At 35.9% G+C, this 15,547-nt stretch overlaps 1 protein-coding gene across 1 annotated transcript; it reads left to right on the forward strand.

Moving 5' to 3' along the window:
• Positions 1 to 14,130: 14,130 nt before the first annotated feature.
• On the forward strand, positions 14,131 to 15,130 carry LOC133830277 (uncharacterized). The gene is made up of 2 exons (XM_062260212.1): positions 14,131 to 14,402; positions 14,561 to 15,130. Exons 1-2 carry the CDS (start codon positions 14,197 to 14,199, stop codon positions 15,009 to 15,011), a joined length of 657 nt encoding a protein of 218 aa, XP_062116196.1. The 5' UTR covers positions 14,131 to 14,196; the 3' UTR covers positions 15,012 to 15,130.
• Positions 15,131 to 15,547: the final 417 nt, after the last annotated feature.

Raw genomic sequence — 15,547 nt, forward strand, 5'->3', positions numbered from 1 at the left:
TTGTTTTAAAAGGGAAGTGGGAGTTTGTTGGGTTTTATGCCCTTATAAAATCATGTCGGACATGTAACGTGATTTCATATTGTCAATAAAAATAGTAGAAATTATTTAGTTTGACAGCCGTGTTTCTTGTTTATTTTATTACATGATTATTGAAATAATACAAATATTTATAAAATCCCAAACATATGGATAGTTACAATTATAGTGACTGGATTATAGTTGTAATTATATGTTCAAAAGAACAAGTCCTGAGAATAAGTCAATGCATTGGATTTTCACTGATTTGGTAATCTACGATATGATATACTTACACATCCGGGGTGTGATTCTTATCCAAGGCATTGACCAAGTAGATAAGAGCATATGTATTTGGTTACATCGTACTAGGACCAATATTGATTATTAATTTATAAATAAGTATCGTTGTTATCAAATCTAATCAATGTCACAACATTGACAATAGGTTAAGTCGATCTTAATTTTGAGTGATAATTATCTGCTAATTTTATTATTTAAATCTTTTGACTTGTTTGTTACCAGCTTACCCTACGGTCTAGCCCATACTTACATCTTGGAGATTTAGTAGTATAATTGAGTGGGAGTATTATTCATAGATATGAAATCTATAACTTCTATATGAGAAGTGAAAAGATAATTTCCTTAATTGCTTTGTTCAAAAGGTTAAATGATTGAGATATCATTTCTATGATTAAGTTCACAGAAATATCATATATAAGGAACTTAGTCAAAGTTAAGGATAAAATACTGATGAGGGGTAAAACAGTAATTTTCACCCAGCTCGTTAGTAAGTCATCTATAGAGGATTGACTGACTGTAATGGATATAACAATGGATGACGTATTTATGATTTGAAAAATACGTTCTATGAATTCAAGAGTTCAATTCCGAGTCTATAGTGGAGTCACGAGGAATTAATAAGGTAGTGAAATTATTCGTAAATAAATTCATGGTAACTTATTGGAGCTTGATTTCATGGATCCATGGTCCCCGCATCACCTTTGAGTAAATCATCTAGAATGTCTCAATTAATTGATTTAATTATCAATTAGGATTTTTTAAGTTGACTAGGTCAATTGTAGAAAATTTACAAAGATGTGAGATTTAGAGAATAAAAAATAATCTTTGGGTAAATTTATTAATATTGATAAATTGGTGTCAATATAAATAAATAATATTAAATCAAGTTTCAAATTATAATTAGTTAATTTGAATAAGGATTTAATTAATTAATTAAAAATAAATAAATAAAAGGTTTTGAATTAGGCTCAATTAGGATTTAAATTCAAAACAAAGAGATTGGACCCAAGTCCATTTGTGGGAGCCCAGGCTTTTATCTTTTTGTTTATTATTTTAATTAATTTAAATTTAAATAAACCCCATTAAGTTTCCTATATAAGGAATATGATGTCTAGGGTTTTCATTAGGAAGTCTCAGTTGATTCATTGGGTAAGTGAAAACCTGGACAATCTAATCATTTCTTAGCCACTATCTCTTCTTCTCTTCTAGATATCTATCTCATGTGTTGAGAACCAGCCCACACTAGTTTTAGGCTGATCAAAGGTTTGGTTAAGAAGACTATGTTGCTGATCTAGTTTAATCTCTTGATAATACTCTACTACAGAAAGGAATCAAGGGTTAGAAAGATTGAAGGAATGAGTTGTTCTAGTTCTGCTGCGCAATGTAAGTTTTTACTTTACTCTGTATTTGTATCAATTTCATAGGAGCATGTTCTAGTAATTTACATGTTTGTTTGATAATATGTAAATTACATGAAAATAAATAAAGATCCTGCAATTTGCATTTCCTACAGATCGAACCTCTTGCTACAATCACTTCCAAGAAGGCGTTGGACTTTGTCATCAAAAACATCGTTTGCCTCTACGGGCTCCCGAGGAAGATTGTCTCTGAAAATGGTCTGTAGTTCGATAGTGAGTTGTTCACAGATTTTTGTCAAAGGCATGGAGTTTTGAAGAGTTTTTCCTTTCGTAGTTCACCCACAGGAAAACGGACGAGTGGAAACGGTCAGAAGGACGCTTAAGGCCACTTTAAAGAAAAGGTTGGAGCAAGCGAAAGGCGCCTGGCCCGAGGAGCTAGCTAAGGCATTGTGGAGCTACCGTACCACTACTAGGAACTCTACTGGCCATTCTCCATTCTCCATGGCTTACAGATATGAAGCTATGCTCCCAGTTAAGGCAGAAATCTCCACGAACCGATGAGACACATACAATCCTCTCGCAAATCATGCTTTACTTCGAGAATCTCTGGACCTTGTGGAAGAGCTCTGAGAAGCTTCATAGCTGCGTTTAGCATCCTACCAGCAAAAGGTAGCCAGATATTTCAACTCTAAAGTGAAGGACAGAAAATTTGGGATCGGAGACTTGGTGCTGCAAAGAGTTGTCTTAGCCACCCGAGATCCTGGTGCTGGAGTATTGGGCCCTAACTAGGAAGGCCCATATCAAGTCGAGAGACGCATATATCTAGGGACATACAAATTGGTCTAACTAAACAGGGAGCTAGTGCCCCATGCCTAGAATGTCGAGCATCTCCACCGGTATTATTAGTGATATAAGCAATGTATTTTCCAAGTTTTGTAGTCATGTCATTTTGTAGCCTCTCGGCACGATTAATGGAAATTGTGTATGCAAAACACGATAGATGAAATTTTTAAAACTTGCTTGTATTTTAATTTTAATTTTAGTAATTCCACTTCCCAAAGTGTACCCACTCGCTGGCCTGAACAAGTGAACGCAAACAAGTCTCCGATCACTTGGGGGGCATAGCTGGGTCTCCTCGCAGGATAAACGCTCGTAGAGCATGACTTGGGAAGCTAAGCTTATCATGAGCTGGGCAAGCCTAGTGTCAAAGCTGGCGAGAACAAGCTAAGAACTAAGTAACCTATGGGGGGAGAACTTGAATCATATCCCGAGACTATGTGCCCGAGGACCAAGTTACAAGTTCCTAACTTCTAATAAGCGAACAAACCCGAGTCATTTGTACTCAGGGGGCATCCTAACTTTCACAACTAGTCAGTGTAACCACTCGAGGACCATGTGCCCGTGGAGTAACACTGAGCACGACCTAGGAATCTGAGCTCATCATAAGCGTAGTAAGCCTACAATCAAAGTTGGAGGGACTAGGGTAAACTTAGTGCTACAAACCTAACGGACTTGTGCCATCTCTCGAGGACATTGTGTCCGAGGAGTAATAGCAAGTTCCCAATTCCCGACAAGCAAAGTAAACCCTGAGTCACAAACACTCGGGCACAAGCCTCAAGTTGCCAAAAACTTGAGCGCTCTAAGACCCAATAACCTAGGAAGGAGAACTCAATCCATGTCCCGAGGACATAGAGATCAAGGACGAGTTCCCAATCTCCTCAGATAAAAATCCCGAGTAACCTGTATTCGGGGGGGAAATTATGACTGTGCCTAATGAAAAGGTCTAATGTAACCTCTCGAGGACAATGTGCCCTTGGAGTAACATTGTGTTATCAAACTTAAGTTAATTTGACCTCCTTAGCCTCGAGTAGTCTAAGACTTGAAGGCGTAAAGACATGTCAAGTGCTCACACTTGACGACATTATAAAGTTACTTCTGAGGACTACGAGCCTTGGAAGCAACACTAAGTGCTTGTAAGCATCAAAGAACTAGGTGGATCGACTAGACTCGAGTCGCCAAGACTCGAGCACAAGTCCCTAGTTGAACTAACTATGGCAGCTAAGACCTCAGTCTCACGACTGAGGCCCACGTATGGTGGAAAAATTAAGGTTAAATGAAACTTTCTATTGGCAATGAGTTACATTAAGAGTTGAAAATAAAACCTTATGAATTTTAAGACCAATCTCCAGAATTGCTAAACGCCAGTTAAGGTGTTTTAAGTGATAATGCAAAGAAGGAAAATAGATAGTGCAAACATAGGCCATTCTTGGAAGTTAAAAGATTACATAGTTGTGCTTAGGGGATCGAGCAGTAAGTTGTTCATGCCCTAGAAAACATAAAAGACGACACACATGCATATTTTACATTAAAATGGTTAATTTTGGCCTTGAGGAACATCCTCGACAACTTTGATGACGGGGTCCACCTCTAGTACCATCCCAGCTTCAGTGGCTACAACGTTGGCAGTATCCGTAGGCCTCGTTGCCCACAGGCGCTTCTCAAAGAGTAGCCGGTAATTTTCTGATTTGCTGGTGAAGTCAAGGCTCATCTCTTGATTATGGAACCAAGCTAGTAGAAGGCATCCTCATCAATGGTGTCAAACTCCCTCTTGAGGACCTCCACCTCCTGTTGAAGAGATTTTACCTCCTCCGCCACTTAAGTGGCCTTGTCTTCGCTGGCTGTAGCTTTACCTAGGGCAATCGCAGTCTCTTATCAGGCCTTGGTTACCTCCTTTGCAACTCGAGCAGCTTCTCCTGCAAACTTTGCAGCCTCATCCTTGGTTCTCTGAACCTCTTCCCTATAGTTGCATGAAGTTCCTCGGATGCTCTACGAGCTGAACCTTCAAAGGCCTTAGTCTGAGCCTGCTCCGCCTCGATAAAGATCCACAAGTGAGCCAGATCCTCCAAAGGCACTCTGACCCTTTCCTTGAGCGGGGCAACCTTGGCATAAGCTCGGCAAAGTTCATAGGACTTCTCCATCATTATGTCCCCGAGGCGCTGGCAGGCCAGAGCCGACTGCAAAATAAGGCATGCAACTAATTAGCTGGTACCACTCTAAAAAAACATAATGAACAACTGAGGGTGAGCTGAATTACATAAACGGTGACATATTGGGCTGGGCGAAACTCCAAGCGGTCTCTTCTTGGGCCTTTTCGGGTTCCAATCTTGTGTCTTGGTCTTCCTCTAAGCAGAGTGTCGTCTCCTGGTCTAGCACTGAGTTTGAATTTCGTGCTCTGGCTGATGGTGTTTCTGAACTCTCTTGGCTTCAATCTCTTCTTCGCGACCTTCATATGCAGCAACAATCAGCCCATGTTCTTCTTTGTGACAACATGAGTGCTATGTATCTCACTGCCAATCTGGTTCTCCATGCTCAAACGAAACATGTCGAGATTGACTTTCATTTTATTTGGGAACGTGTCGCTTCCAAGCAATTAGTTGTTCGATTCACTCCTTCAAAAGACCAACTCGTCAACTGCCTCACTAAAGCTCTGCCTTTCACTCGTTACTTACATCTTAGATCCAAACTCGCAGTGCTCTATCGCCCCAGAAGTTTGAGGGGGATGATAGGTAGTATATTTACCTTAGTGTATAGCCCTTATTGTATATACCTTAGTGTATATACTTGTATATATTTACCTTAGTGTATAGCCCTTATTGTACAGCTGTCCACCCTAGTAGATGAGTATAAAACTCATTCTCTGATATTGTAAATATTGAGCTGCTTATTCAATACAACAACTTCTCTCTCTATAACAGTCTTCTCTCTAAAAGTCTCTCTCCCGTTCACGTGGGAGCAATGGAAAATAAAGTGTAGAGAGAATTTCTCTAAGAACAGAGTACGTATTGGTATTGAACACCTGTCTGTGATCACAAATTCAACTTTGAAATGAAAATTGGTATGGTGAGCTTTATTATGGTTGGTGATTGGACATGGCTGTATTCACTGAACATGGTAGAGAGAAGCTGTGTTGTGTATTGACTCATAGTGCGTAATAAACCTTATTATTAATTATATGAATCGATGTATAACAATTATATTCATATATGTATATATATTTATGCGTATTGATCAGTGTTTAGTTTGTTTAGTTTTACGAACTTGCTTCTTAATTTTTTGTCCTTTTCTTTTCTTATACACCACCTAGTTATTTCCACTTTGAGGTTTTGAAGTAATCTAGAAACGTTATTTATTCGGCCTTGAATCAATGAAGTTATTTCTTAATTCTTATAACGGAAGTAATCTAAATTGACACTTTCCATAACCCATGTTTATGATTTTATTAAGAAAATATTAGAGTAAATAATGTAAAAAAGCAGTGAAGTGAATGAGGGTTAGAACAAAGGCAGGCTTGATGAAAAATTATTAGGCGGCATTTTTCTTGACAATTTTGATTGGAGCTATATAACAATGTGTTGCAGGAGCATGATGATATAGATATAATTACACAACGTTTTTTCGTATGTTATATTATTGTGTATTTCTACATTTTTGGATCTTGCTGAAATATTCAGTTAGCCAGGAAAATGTTCATGTTGCCTTAATTGCAAACTACCTATTACCTGACTGTGTCCTCTGAGTATGACCCATGATTTAGATTCTAATCTTTTGTTACTATCTTTGGCTGTAGTGTGCTTGGAGTTTACATTAAATCATATTTTAGAATTATTATATGGAGGAATATAATCACAAATATAATTTTATAATCACAACTATTTATTGGAGTGTCTACTAATTGTATCATGATTAACACTTATCAATTGCATTTGAGACACATGGTAATACATTAGCTTAATGACTATAGGTTGGCTCATAAACCATAGTCAACATCACTAATAATATGAGTCAAATAGGCCCAACATACCTTTTAGAGTAGAAGGGAATGATATACATATAGTGCATTTATAAAGTTGGGAATATGGTGGTATTGGTAAGGGTTTGCTCTCCATTAGTTCTCTCTTGCACGTCATTCTCTAGACTTTGTGTCTTTTGTGATTTTTGGACATATTTGCATCAAAGAGAGGATCAAGATGACTATTGGAGATTCAAATGTCAAGTATAGGAGGTATGTTCATTATTGTGCAATTAATATCTTAAATAAAATGTAATCTTAGTTAATATATGAGCATTGATTGTGTGGATGGAATCATTTCATGATTGTTGTTTTGCTCATTGGATTAAAATTAACATGTACATAAACAACTTGAAGTGAAACATGGTTTATTTGTTCTTTGTAGGTGAGATTTTGTTCTATGGAGACTTTGTGAAAGGAGTATTTTAAAGAATAAAAACATTGCCACCTAGCTTCGGAGCTGAGCAATATTACCATATATGACATGGTATATTGTTGGTAACTTAACAGAAGAAGGGCTTTGAATATTTGAAATATTTGTTTGGGATGGACCAAAATTTGCATAATGTCAGTGGAGCAATGAAGCTTCTTAACGGTGTATACGGTTTGGTTTGGAGTGCTGTAGAAGAATTTTGAAATTAAACCTCTCATGCGGTTTTTTCAAAATGCAAAACCAAACAAAACCATTAAAAATAAAAAACAAAACCAAACTATAAATAAATAAACGGCTTGGTTCGGTTTGGTTTGGTTATTAACCAAATTATTAAAATTTTAATTTTTTTATCATAAAATAATTAACTAAATAATTGTATTTAAATAATAATAATTGTAGCTTTACTTTTAAGACCATAAAAGTCTACAAGAAGCTTAGTGTGTTTGTTGTTATAAGTGTAAGTATTTTGAATCATTTTATAAAAGAGTGAAAAAGAAATGTTTACTTTCTAAACAATGTGAGACTTTACATTTCTCTTTTCTTAGTTTTGGAAATGTGTGCATATATTAAATATTTGTAACGTCACAAATTACCTAATAAGGCTTATGCCCTTGATTAGGGGGTCAGGATGGAAATTTATGGAATTATGTGCTTATGAGTTATATTTTGGTGTAATTATGTGATTATGTGAGTTATATAATAATATGTCTAGTTATGAATGTTTAGGTGTATTAAATATGCATGTGGGCTCGTTTCTTATTAGAATGGAAATTTTCATAATTTGGCCCGTTATGAGCATAATTGTATAGATGTGCATATATGTGATATATGTGAGAGATCACATTATTATGTTGGTTTATTTGGATTACTCGACACGAGACGATCCTAGGGAGTAGGTTAGTAGGAAAGTCACAACAGGACTCAATATCTGACTCGGGGCGAGTCAGGGGGTATTGTGGGTAACTGATACATTATCGAGTTATCGGATGACAGGAATGAATAATTGATGATATATTTGGAGTTAGTAAGATTAGGATGGAATATCAGGAATTTTGATAATTTTTCCCTCGGGGATATTTTTGGTACCCCAAGCCTCAGGATTAGCTTAAGTTACTTAAGCCTTAAGAAAAAAAAACAAAAACAAAACATAACATACACTCTGTTAGCATCTCCCAACTAACTCTCTCTCTCTCTCATTCTCTGTCAACTTTTTTAAGTGAATTCCTTGAGAATTAAGGAGATCTTTAGGTTGAAAGCTTAGGAATTGGACGCCTAAACTTGGGGATTTGATTAGCTACAGCTAGAGGGACTTAAATCACAGCTGAGGTAAAGTTCTAATCTCTGTTTTAGTTGAATTTTGCTAAGTTTTCTTATTGTTCTTGAGGTGTTCTTGAGCTTTGTGACTCAAGGTTATGAATTTGAGTTTTGGGTGGAGTTTTGAGTGTGTTGAGCTGGGATTTTGTTGCTGGAATTATGTAGAGTCTGTTCTGGGGATTTAATTATTGTTCTAGGGATCATTTGGGAAGATTTTGGTAGGTTTTGTTGCTGGAGAAAAACATAGGAATTCTGGGTTCGAAGGGTCAGGTTGCGGCCCTGTTCTTGGGGTGCCGCGGCCCTGTTCTTGGGGTGTCGCGACCCAACCGAACCCAGGGCCAATGGGGGGCTTCTGCTTTGGAGGCGCGCTGCGACCCTCTAAGGCAAGTCGCAGCCCATGTCTTGGTTCCAGGCACGATGGGGCCTTTGATCTGGGAGGCACATCGAGCCCACCTGGGCTATTTTGGCCACCTTAGGTCTTGAGTAACGAGAACTCAAACCTAAGGGCTCGGGATCGATTCTACTACCCGGTTTAGTGGAATTCGATGTCCCGGAGGCTAGGACTCGGTCCGGAAGCCCTTATTTGCTCGTTATTGACAGGACCCTATATTATGGTTGTGACTAGGTTACTGCTAGGGGCTCGGAACCGAGATCGTGCTCGAGGGTCGTTCTTATTATTACACTATACTCGAACCTGAGGTAAGAAAACTGCACCAATTACTTGATATATGTGATTAGGGCTTGGCCCGGTTGTTGATTACAATTATGAATAGGGCTCAGGGCCCTGAGAATGTACGTGTTTGAGTCATGATTGCGATTGTTGATTAAACATACATGAATATTCCATCTTTGGCTAAGTGTTATATGATTGTTCGCATGGTTTGCGTAGCTAGGACTTGGCCCCGTTAAGGAGCATGGTTATTACTATGTTTGCATTTAATTAATGGTATTATATGATTAATATGTATGCATACTTGAATTGTCTGAAGTATGCTTATCTGTAGCTGTATCTGAATACCTGATTCAAGGCTTGACTTATTATTCAAGGGCGGCAATAGCGCATTGTGTGCTGGTCGAAAGGCTAAGGCCTAATCAGCAACGTACTATTACGTTGGCCACCCTATGGTCGTTGGAAAACAAAGTGTTTGGCTAGCTCTATGGCTAGTTACTCAGAGCTAAGGGCGAGGGCCCCAGGTGACTCTATGGTCACATAGCTAGGGCATAAGGCCCCGGGGTTGACTCTGTGGTTAACTATTCAGGGAAGCGGGCCCCAGAATGATACAATGATCATTTATTTATAACTGTATACATGCATGAGTAGGTTATTACTGGTGGGCATGCTAGACATGTATTTAGAATCTGTATTTACTATTCATGCACATATTTAAGTTTTCTTGTTGAGTCTTGGCTCACAGGTGATATGTGGTGCAGGTAAGGGAAAAGGAAAGCTTGACCAGCCATGAGTTGGAGAGCTTCGGTGGCGACGTGTACATATGCGGCTGCTCGTCCACCACGCCCGAGGTTATCTCAGAGGAACTAGGGTTGTATCCCTGATTTTGTCGCTTAGGTCGGCCGGTTGTAACTTTTGATGTATATACACCCTTTTAAACATTTGTTTGTAATATTTTGGGATCTCATGTATGTATGAAACTGTTAAATGAAAAATCAACATTTCCTTTGACCAAAAATTTTAACCCTAACCCTTGACGTTAACCTTAGTTACACGTTTGTAATCAAATGACTTGATTAGAAAGTCTGACATTATTTAAAGTACATAGTGTAACGGTCCTGGATTAGGAGGACATTACAATACTACTAAAAATATATTCTTAACAATTAAATTGTTTGGTTTGGATGGTTGTAATGACCCAACTACTCTAGACTTTGGACCATTAATGACTACTATACATAGACACTAATCTTTAGTAAAATTCACTAGTGAAATAATCATAACTTCATTAAAACTTGTAAGACAAATGTTAAACTACATAAAATAAAAAGTAGGATATGGGATCCCATTGTTTTTAAAATAAAAACATAACATAACTTTAAATAAATGGATTGCAAAATAAAGTGCGGAAAATACATATAAAGCATAATTTTTAAAAGACTAAGAAGCGACTTCATCCTCGAACCGAACGCTCAATCCATCCATTTCCTTTCTGCCTCAATACACAACTCCCAAGCTGCCAAGAACCTTTCTGCCACCATAGCTATTTTCCTGCACATATAAACATAAAAGAATGAGCCTAATGCCCAATAAGGAAAATCTAACACATAAATCATATACATAAAATTCATATCGCAACATATACTAAAACATATCATAAACACATGTCACATATACTATAATGGCCATTATTACTTGGAGCTCGTAAACTAAACAAGTCATATGCCCATTAGATTTGTGGGGCTTGCTAGCTAAGCAAGTCATATGCCCATAAATTTATTGGGGCTTGTTAATTATACAAGTCATATGCCCAAGTCTACAAACATACATAATATAATATAACACATAAATCATAAGATAACATATAACATAACATATAAAATCCTATCCTATTTTTCTTACCAAATATACCGGAATATGAAAACAGGATTGGGACTTTGGAACACTCCTAAAATCCATCAAAGAAAGATGAGTATACTAATGAAAAAGGGATGAAAAAAATGAAAGAACTATACCATCGAAAAGATACTTACCAAGAATCTTATGTTCAAGATCCTAGATTTCCTAACCAATAATAAAGAATAGAGTTAGGATTTTGAGTAAAAAACTATAAGAACTTAAGGAAACAATACATAAATGAACTAGAATTTGGAATACCTTTAATGCTTCTATAACCGAACTACAGCTCGAATCAAAATATACTATGAACCTTACTTCCCAAGTGTTTATTAAGCTTATAAGGATAAAGCTTATAACCCCAACCCAAGTGTTTAAGCACTCAAAAATAACCTAGCAGCTTGCAGACTCTGAACTTTTCTTAATGAATGAATAAATGGCTAGGTACTAGGTCCTATTTATAGAGTTCAAGAATGAAAAGATCTTTATTTAACTTGAATAAATAATGGCTTTTTAAGTGAGAAATATTTGAATTATCGTTCAGCAGAGGCTGAAGACTCAGTCAGAAAGATGCTGGACTTATCAAGAGGTTAAAGATTAAAATGAGCTCGGTTTCAAAAACATTCAAAAATCATTCAAAGGAGCCGATATATCTCCCCTAGGAGGCGATATATCGCCTGGGCTAATATGCCCGAGGCTCGTCGAGGTGATCGTGCGAAGTTACGTGTTTTTTCGTATCCCCGTATGGCGATATATCGGCATACGCTGAAATATTAAACACGTAATTACACTTTTTCGGCCTAATTTGAATTGAGTAAACAGCTTTGACTAAGTCCTTTAACGATTTCAAAGCTGCTGACAGACCCTAGGATATTCAAATATTGATCTTAATAAACTTATTCCTCAAAAATACTTAATTATCATTAAACATACACAAGACAAGTGTTACTATCTTATTGGGTCTATCTAAACCTTATAATATAATAAATATCACCATCAATATCAGTCATATTAATCAAACCTTAGGTTAAAATTAATATTCTTAAACTATAGGTTAAACTTAGAAAATATACAAGTGTTACTACGAGTGTCCAACTAAATCTCGGTCTGAACCAAAATCCACAGTCATAAAAATACTACAACTATTACTATTGCTACTACTATCTAACTAGCTAAGTAAAGTTCTTAGACTCTACAATGGTTGGGTAAACTTTACATATTAACGCAAATGTAAGGGTTCAAACTCTTGCACCCTCATTTCTAAAATATATTTTTTAGAAAGAATCACAGTCCAGTCCTGTTTAATTGGTTTTGAAAAGTTAGAAACTATGATCAAACCATTAAAGTTGAGCGGTTCGATTAAACTGAAGGATCGAAAATGGTTGCACCAGTCACAGTTTTTGGCGGTTTGGTGCGATGCGGTTTGGAATCCAAACCACGGTTTGCAATTTATATGAACACCTTTAAAGCTTCTTACAGATTGAATAGGACCCTTTCTTCTAGAGAGGAATACCCATTTAAGTCATTGAACAAACTATTATAGATATTTAGGAGAATCTCCATATTGAGTTGGTGAAATTTTCACACAAGATTTATATTTTAGAATGACAAAACAAGTACTCTTATTTGCTACATTTTCCTTTCTCGGCAAAATAATAATAAAAGAAAGAAATTTTGTGGCTAAAGTACTAAAACTTTCACTTTTCTTTCACTTAAATACCTAAACTTTATTTTTTTTTTTTGTGGTGAAAGTACTCAAACGTTATTATTTTGTCTTGCATTGTGGGTAATGGCCACATGTCAACTAACAGTTGATCTATGTTTTGGTACTTTCACCAAAAAAAAACAAAATTTTGGTATTTAATCGTAAGTAAATACAAAGTTTAGGTATTTTAGCCACAAATTTTTCTTATTTATTTTAGAGAAGACAAAAATAAGTTTTAGGCTTTAGTTTTTATTTTTATTTTATAACGGATTTATTTTTCATTTTTAATCAAAATCTAATTTTAATTTGTAAATCAATTAAAATATATTTTTAACTTGAGAAATACCATTTTTTTATTTTTTCTTCATTTCAAAAATGCAATAATGTATTTAATTTCCTACAAAACAAACATAAATTAAATAAAAAAAAATTTTAAAAATCATTTATAAAATATATCACATTAAATCTATATTAATTAAAATTATTCCAACTGTATTAACACTCCATCACTTATTTTCTTCCGTTAAAATAAAAATCTTATTGCTTGTTTTTTTCCATAACATCATTTATTTTCATAGCATAATTAAAATATAAAAATAATTAAAAAAATATTTTTTAATTTATTTAAAAATGGAAAAATATTTTAGAAATCTATTTTAGTTACAATAAAAAATAAATCAGTATTAAGATAAAAATAAAAATAAATCTTAAAATTATTTTTGTCTCCTAAAAAATAAATAAGGGAAATTATTTTTGTCTCCAAAAAAAATACTCTTATTTCTGGTAGGACCTTAGAAAACAACACCAATGCCTTTCCGATTTTTTATGTAACGACTTTTGGGACCTTTTTTATTGTGATAACTTTCCACACAAGAAGCCTATCATAAAAGGATGAAAGTTCAAAGTTGTGCGAGAGAGAGTACAAGCAACCTATGACGTATTTATGTCCACGTACATTGGAAGAGAGTGATTTATTGGCTATACTGCAAAACAAGAGACTATTACCTTTATCCTTGTTTTAAATCTCAACTAATTAAGAAATAATAAGATGAATAATAATAAATTAGTCCATGGACGAATTTAAACTATTTAATAACAATAATGAATAATACTAATACAACCACTGCTAATCAGTTGACAAAATTTAACTGATCAAAACATCCGAAGTGGCTGTAAATTTAGCTCCACAATAGAAATACTGCTAACAAAGTTATCCCCAATCTATATCCATATACAAAATTCTAAAATAGTGTCATTTTTTCTTAAAATGTTACGTCCAAGAAAATATGTATTTCATTTTCAAACTTTTCAAATAGAATACATTTGATATTAAAATATATATATATATATATATATAAAAACTTCATACTCTTCATATCTAACACAGTATTGCACCAAATTTGGCTGCAATATTGGTGATATTTCTATGCTATTTTAGAGTTTTAAGTTTTAGTCTACTTTGAGGCAGGTTGTTGCCGAAGTACTAGGTTTAATTCCCTCAACCAATAAAAAACAGCAGCGGGGTAAGATGGTAATCTACCCCAAACAAATAAACACATGCGGTATCTCTCTCCCTAGAGAAAGGGGAGAAGAGAATGAAATTAGTAATTCTAGGTAGGGAAATCAAATCAGCAAAGGAGAAGAAAGAAAGAGATGGAGAATCTTATTAAATGGGCAATAAGAGTGGTGGGAGTTGCGTGTTTTTTGGGTGTATGCAACGCCATAGAATCGCCACAATTCAAAGTGGTCCACTCAGAATCAGAGTTTGAGATCAGACTCTATACTCGGTCCTCATGGATGTCTGCTCCTGTTGTTCCAGTTATCTCCTTTGAAAAAGCCACCCGAAATGGCTACCACAGGTACTCTTCTACTAATCACACCCATTATTTCTCCTAGTTGACTTTCTCTTGGGTTTTCACAAATGTAGTCTAAGTATAGTTTGACCTGGGATTCCAATTTTTCAACTAAGCAACACAAATTGAAACTCACAAAGTCATTTTTTTCTTCGACCATACAGGTTGTTTCAGTATATCCAAGGAGCTAACTTGAACTTCACTAGACTTGCAATGACAGTTCCTGTGTTGACAAGCATAGTACCAGGAGCCGGACCTCTTTATTCATCAGCCTATTTTGTCAGATTTTTCTTGCCTGTGAAATCTCAAGCTAACCCACCTTCACCTCTCCCTGAACTCAACTTGAAACCCGTTGCTTGGGAGAGTCACTGTGTCGCTGTGAGGAAGTTTTCTGGGTTCGCAAGAGATTCCAACATTGTGAGGGAGGCTGAGAAGCTTACCACCAGCTTGAGCAAGTCTCCATGGGCAAACCATACTTCTTTAGATAGTGGCTATGCATACTCCATTGCTCAGTACAGTTCCCCTTTCAAGTTCATTGGGCGTGTCAATGAAGTTTGGGTGGATATTGATGAATCTGGAGAGGGCTGCAAATCCAGTGCCGTGGCTGCTTACTGAGACTCTAGCAGAGTAGTTGGTTTATCATTGTGATGTATGCTAGAATGGAATGATATTTTGGCTTTCCTGTGTGTAATAAGCAAGTGAATTAAATATATGCTAAAGACATTCTCCTCGAACTTGAACTTTCAATGTATGCTAGCAGAGTAGTTGTCAAGGGTGTTTAGCAAAAAGAGCAAACACCATGTTGATGGTTGATAGACACTAAGACAGAAAACTGACTTGAAAGAATTCTGTATGGAGATCTTTATTGATACCAAAAATAAAAGTTACAAATACCAAGCTTTCAACACCTTGGTTATCTCCACAGAGAGTTTACTCTCAACAACACAAAATAATCAGATTACCAAAACTACTTTCCAGTTAGCTATCTTGAGCTACTAGTATAGCCTCAATCAACTAATCTCCCAGCCACTCATAACAAAGGGAATTGACACCTCAGCATACAAAGTTGAAAAAGACTATTAACATCAAACTAATTGACAAAACACATCAACAATTAGAAGTTAACTAACACTTAGGCTAGATTATAATTT

This window comes from Humulus lupulus, chromosome 4 (genome assembly GCF_963169125.1).
Source record: "Humulus lupulus chromosome 4, drHumLupu1.1, whole genome shotgun sequence".
NCBI lineage: Eukaryota > Viridiplantae > Streptophyta > Magnoliopsida > Rosales > Cannabaceae > Humulus > Humulus lupulus.

Excerpts from the sequence above, each read along its gene's own strand:
- LOC133830277 (XM_062260212.1), top strand. The coding sequence starts at position 14,197 with ATGGAGAATCTTATTAAATGGGCAATAAGAGTGGTGGGAGTTGCGTGT. Across the intron at positions 14,403-14,560 it reads ACCCGAAATGGCTACCACAG|GTTGTTTCAGTATATCCAAG; the intron begins GTACTCTTCTAC and ends TCGACCATACAG.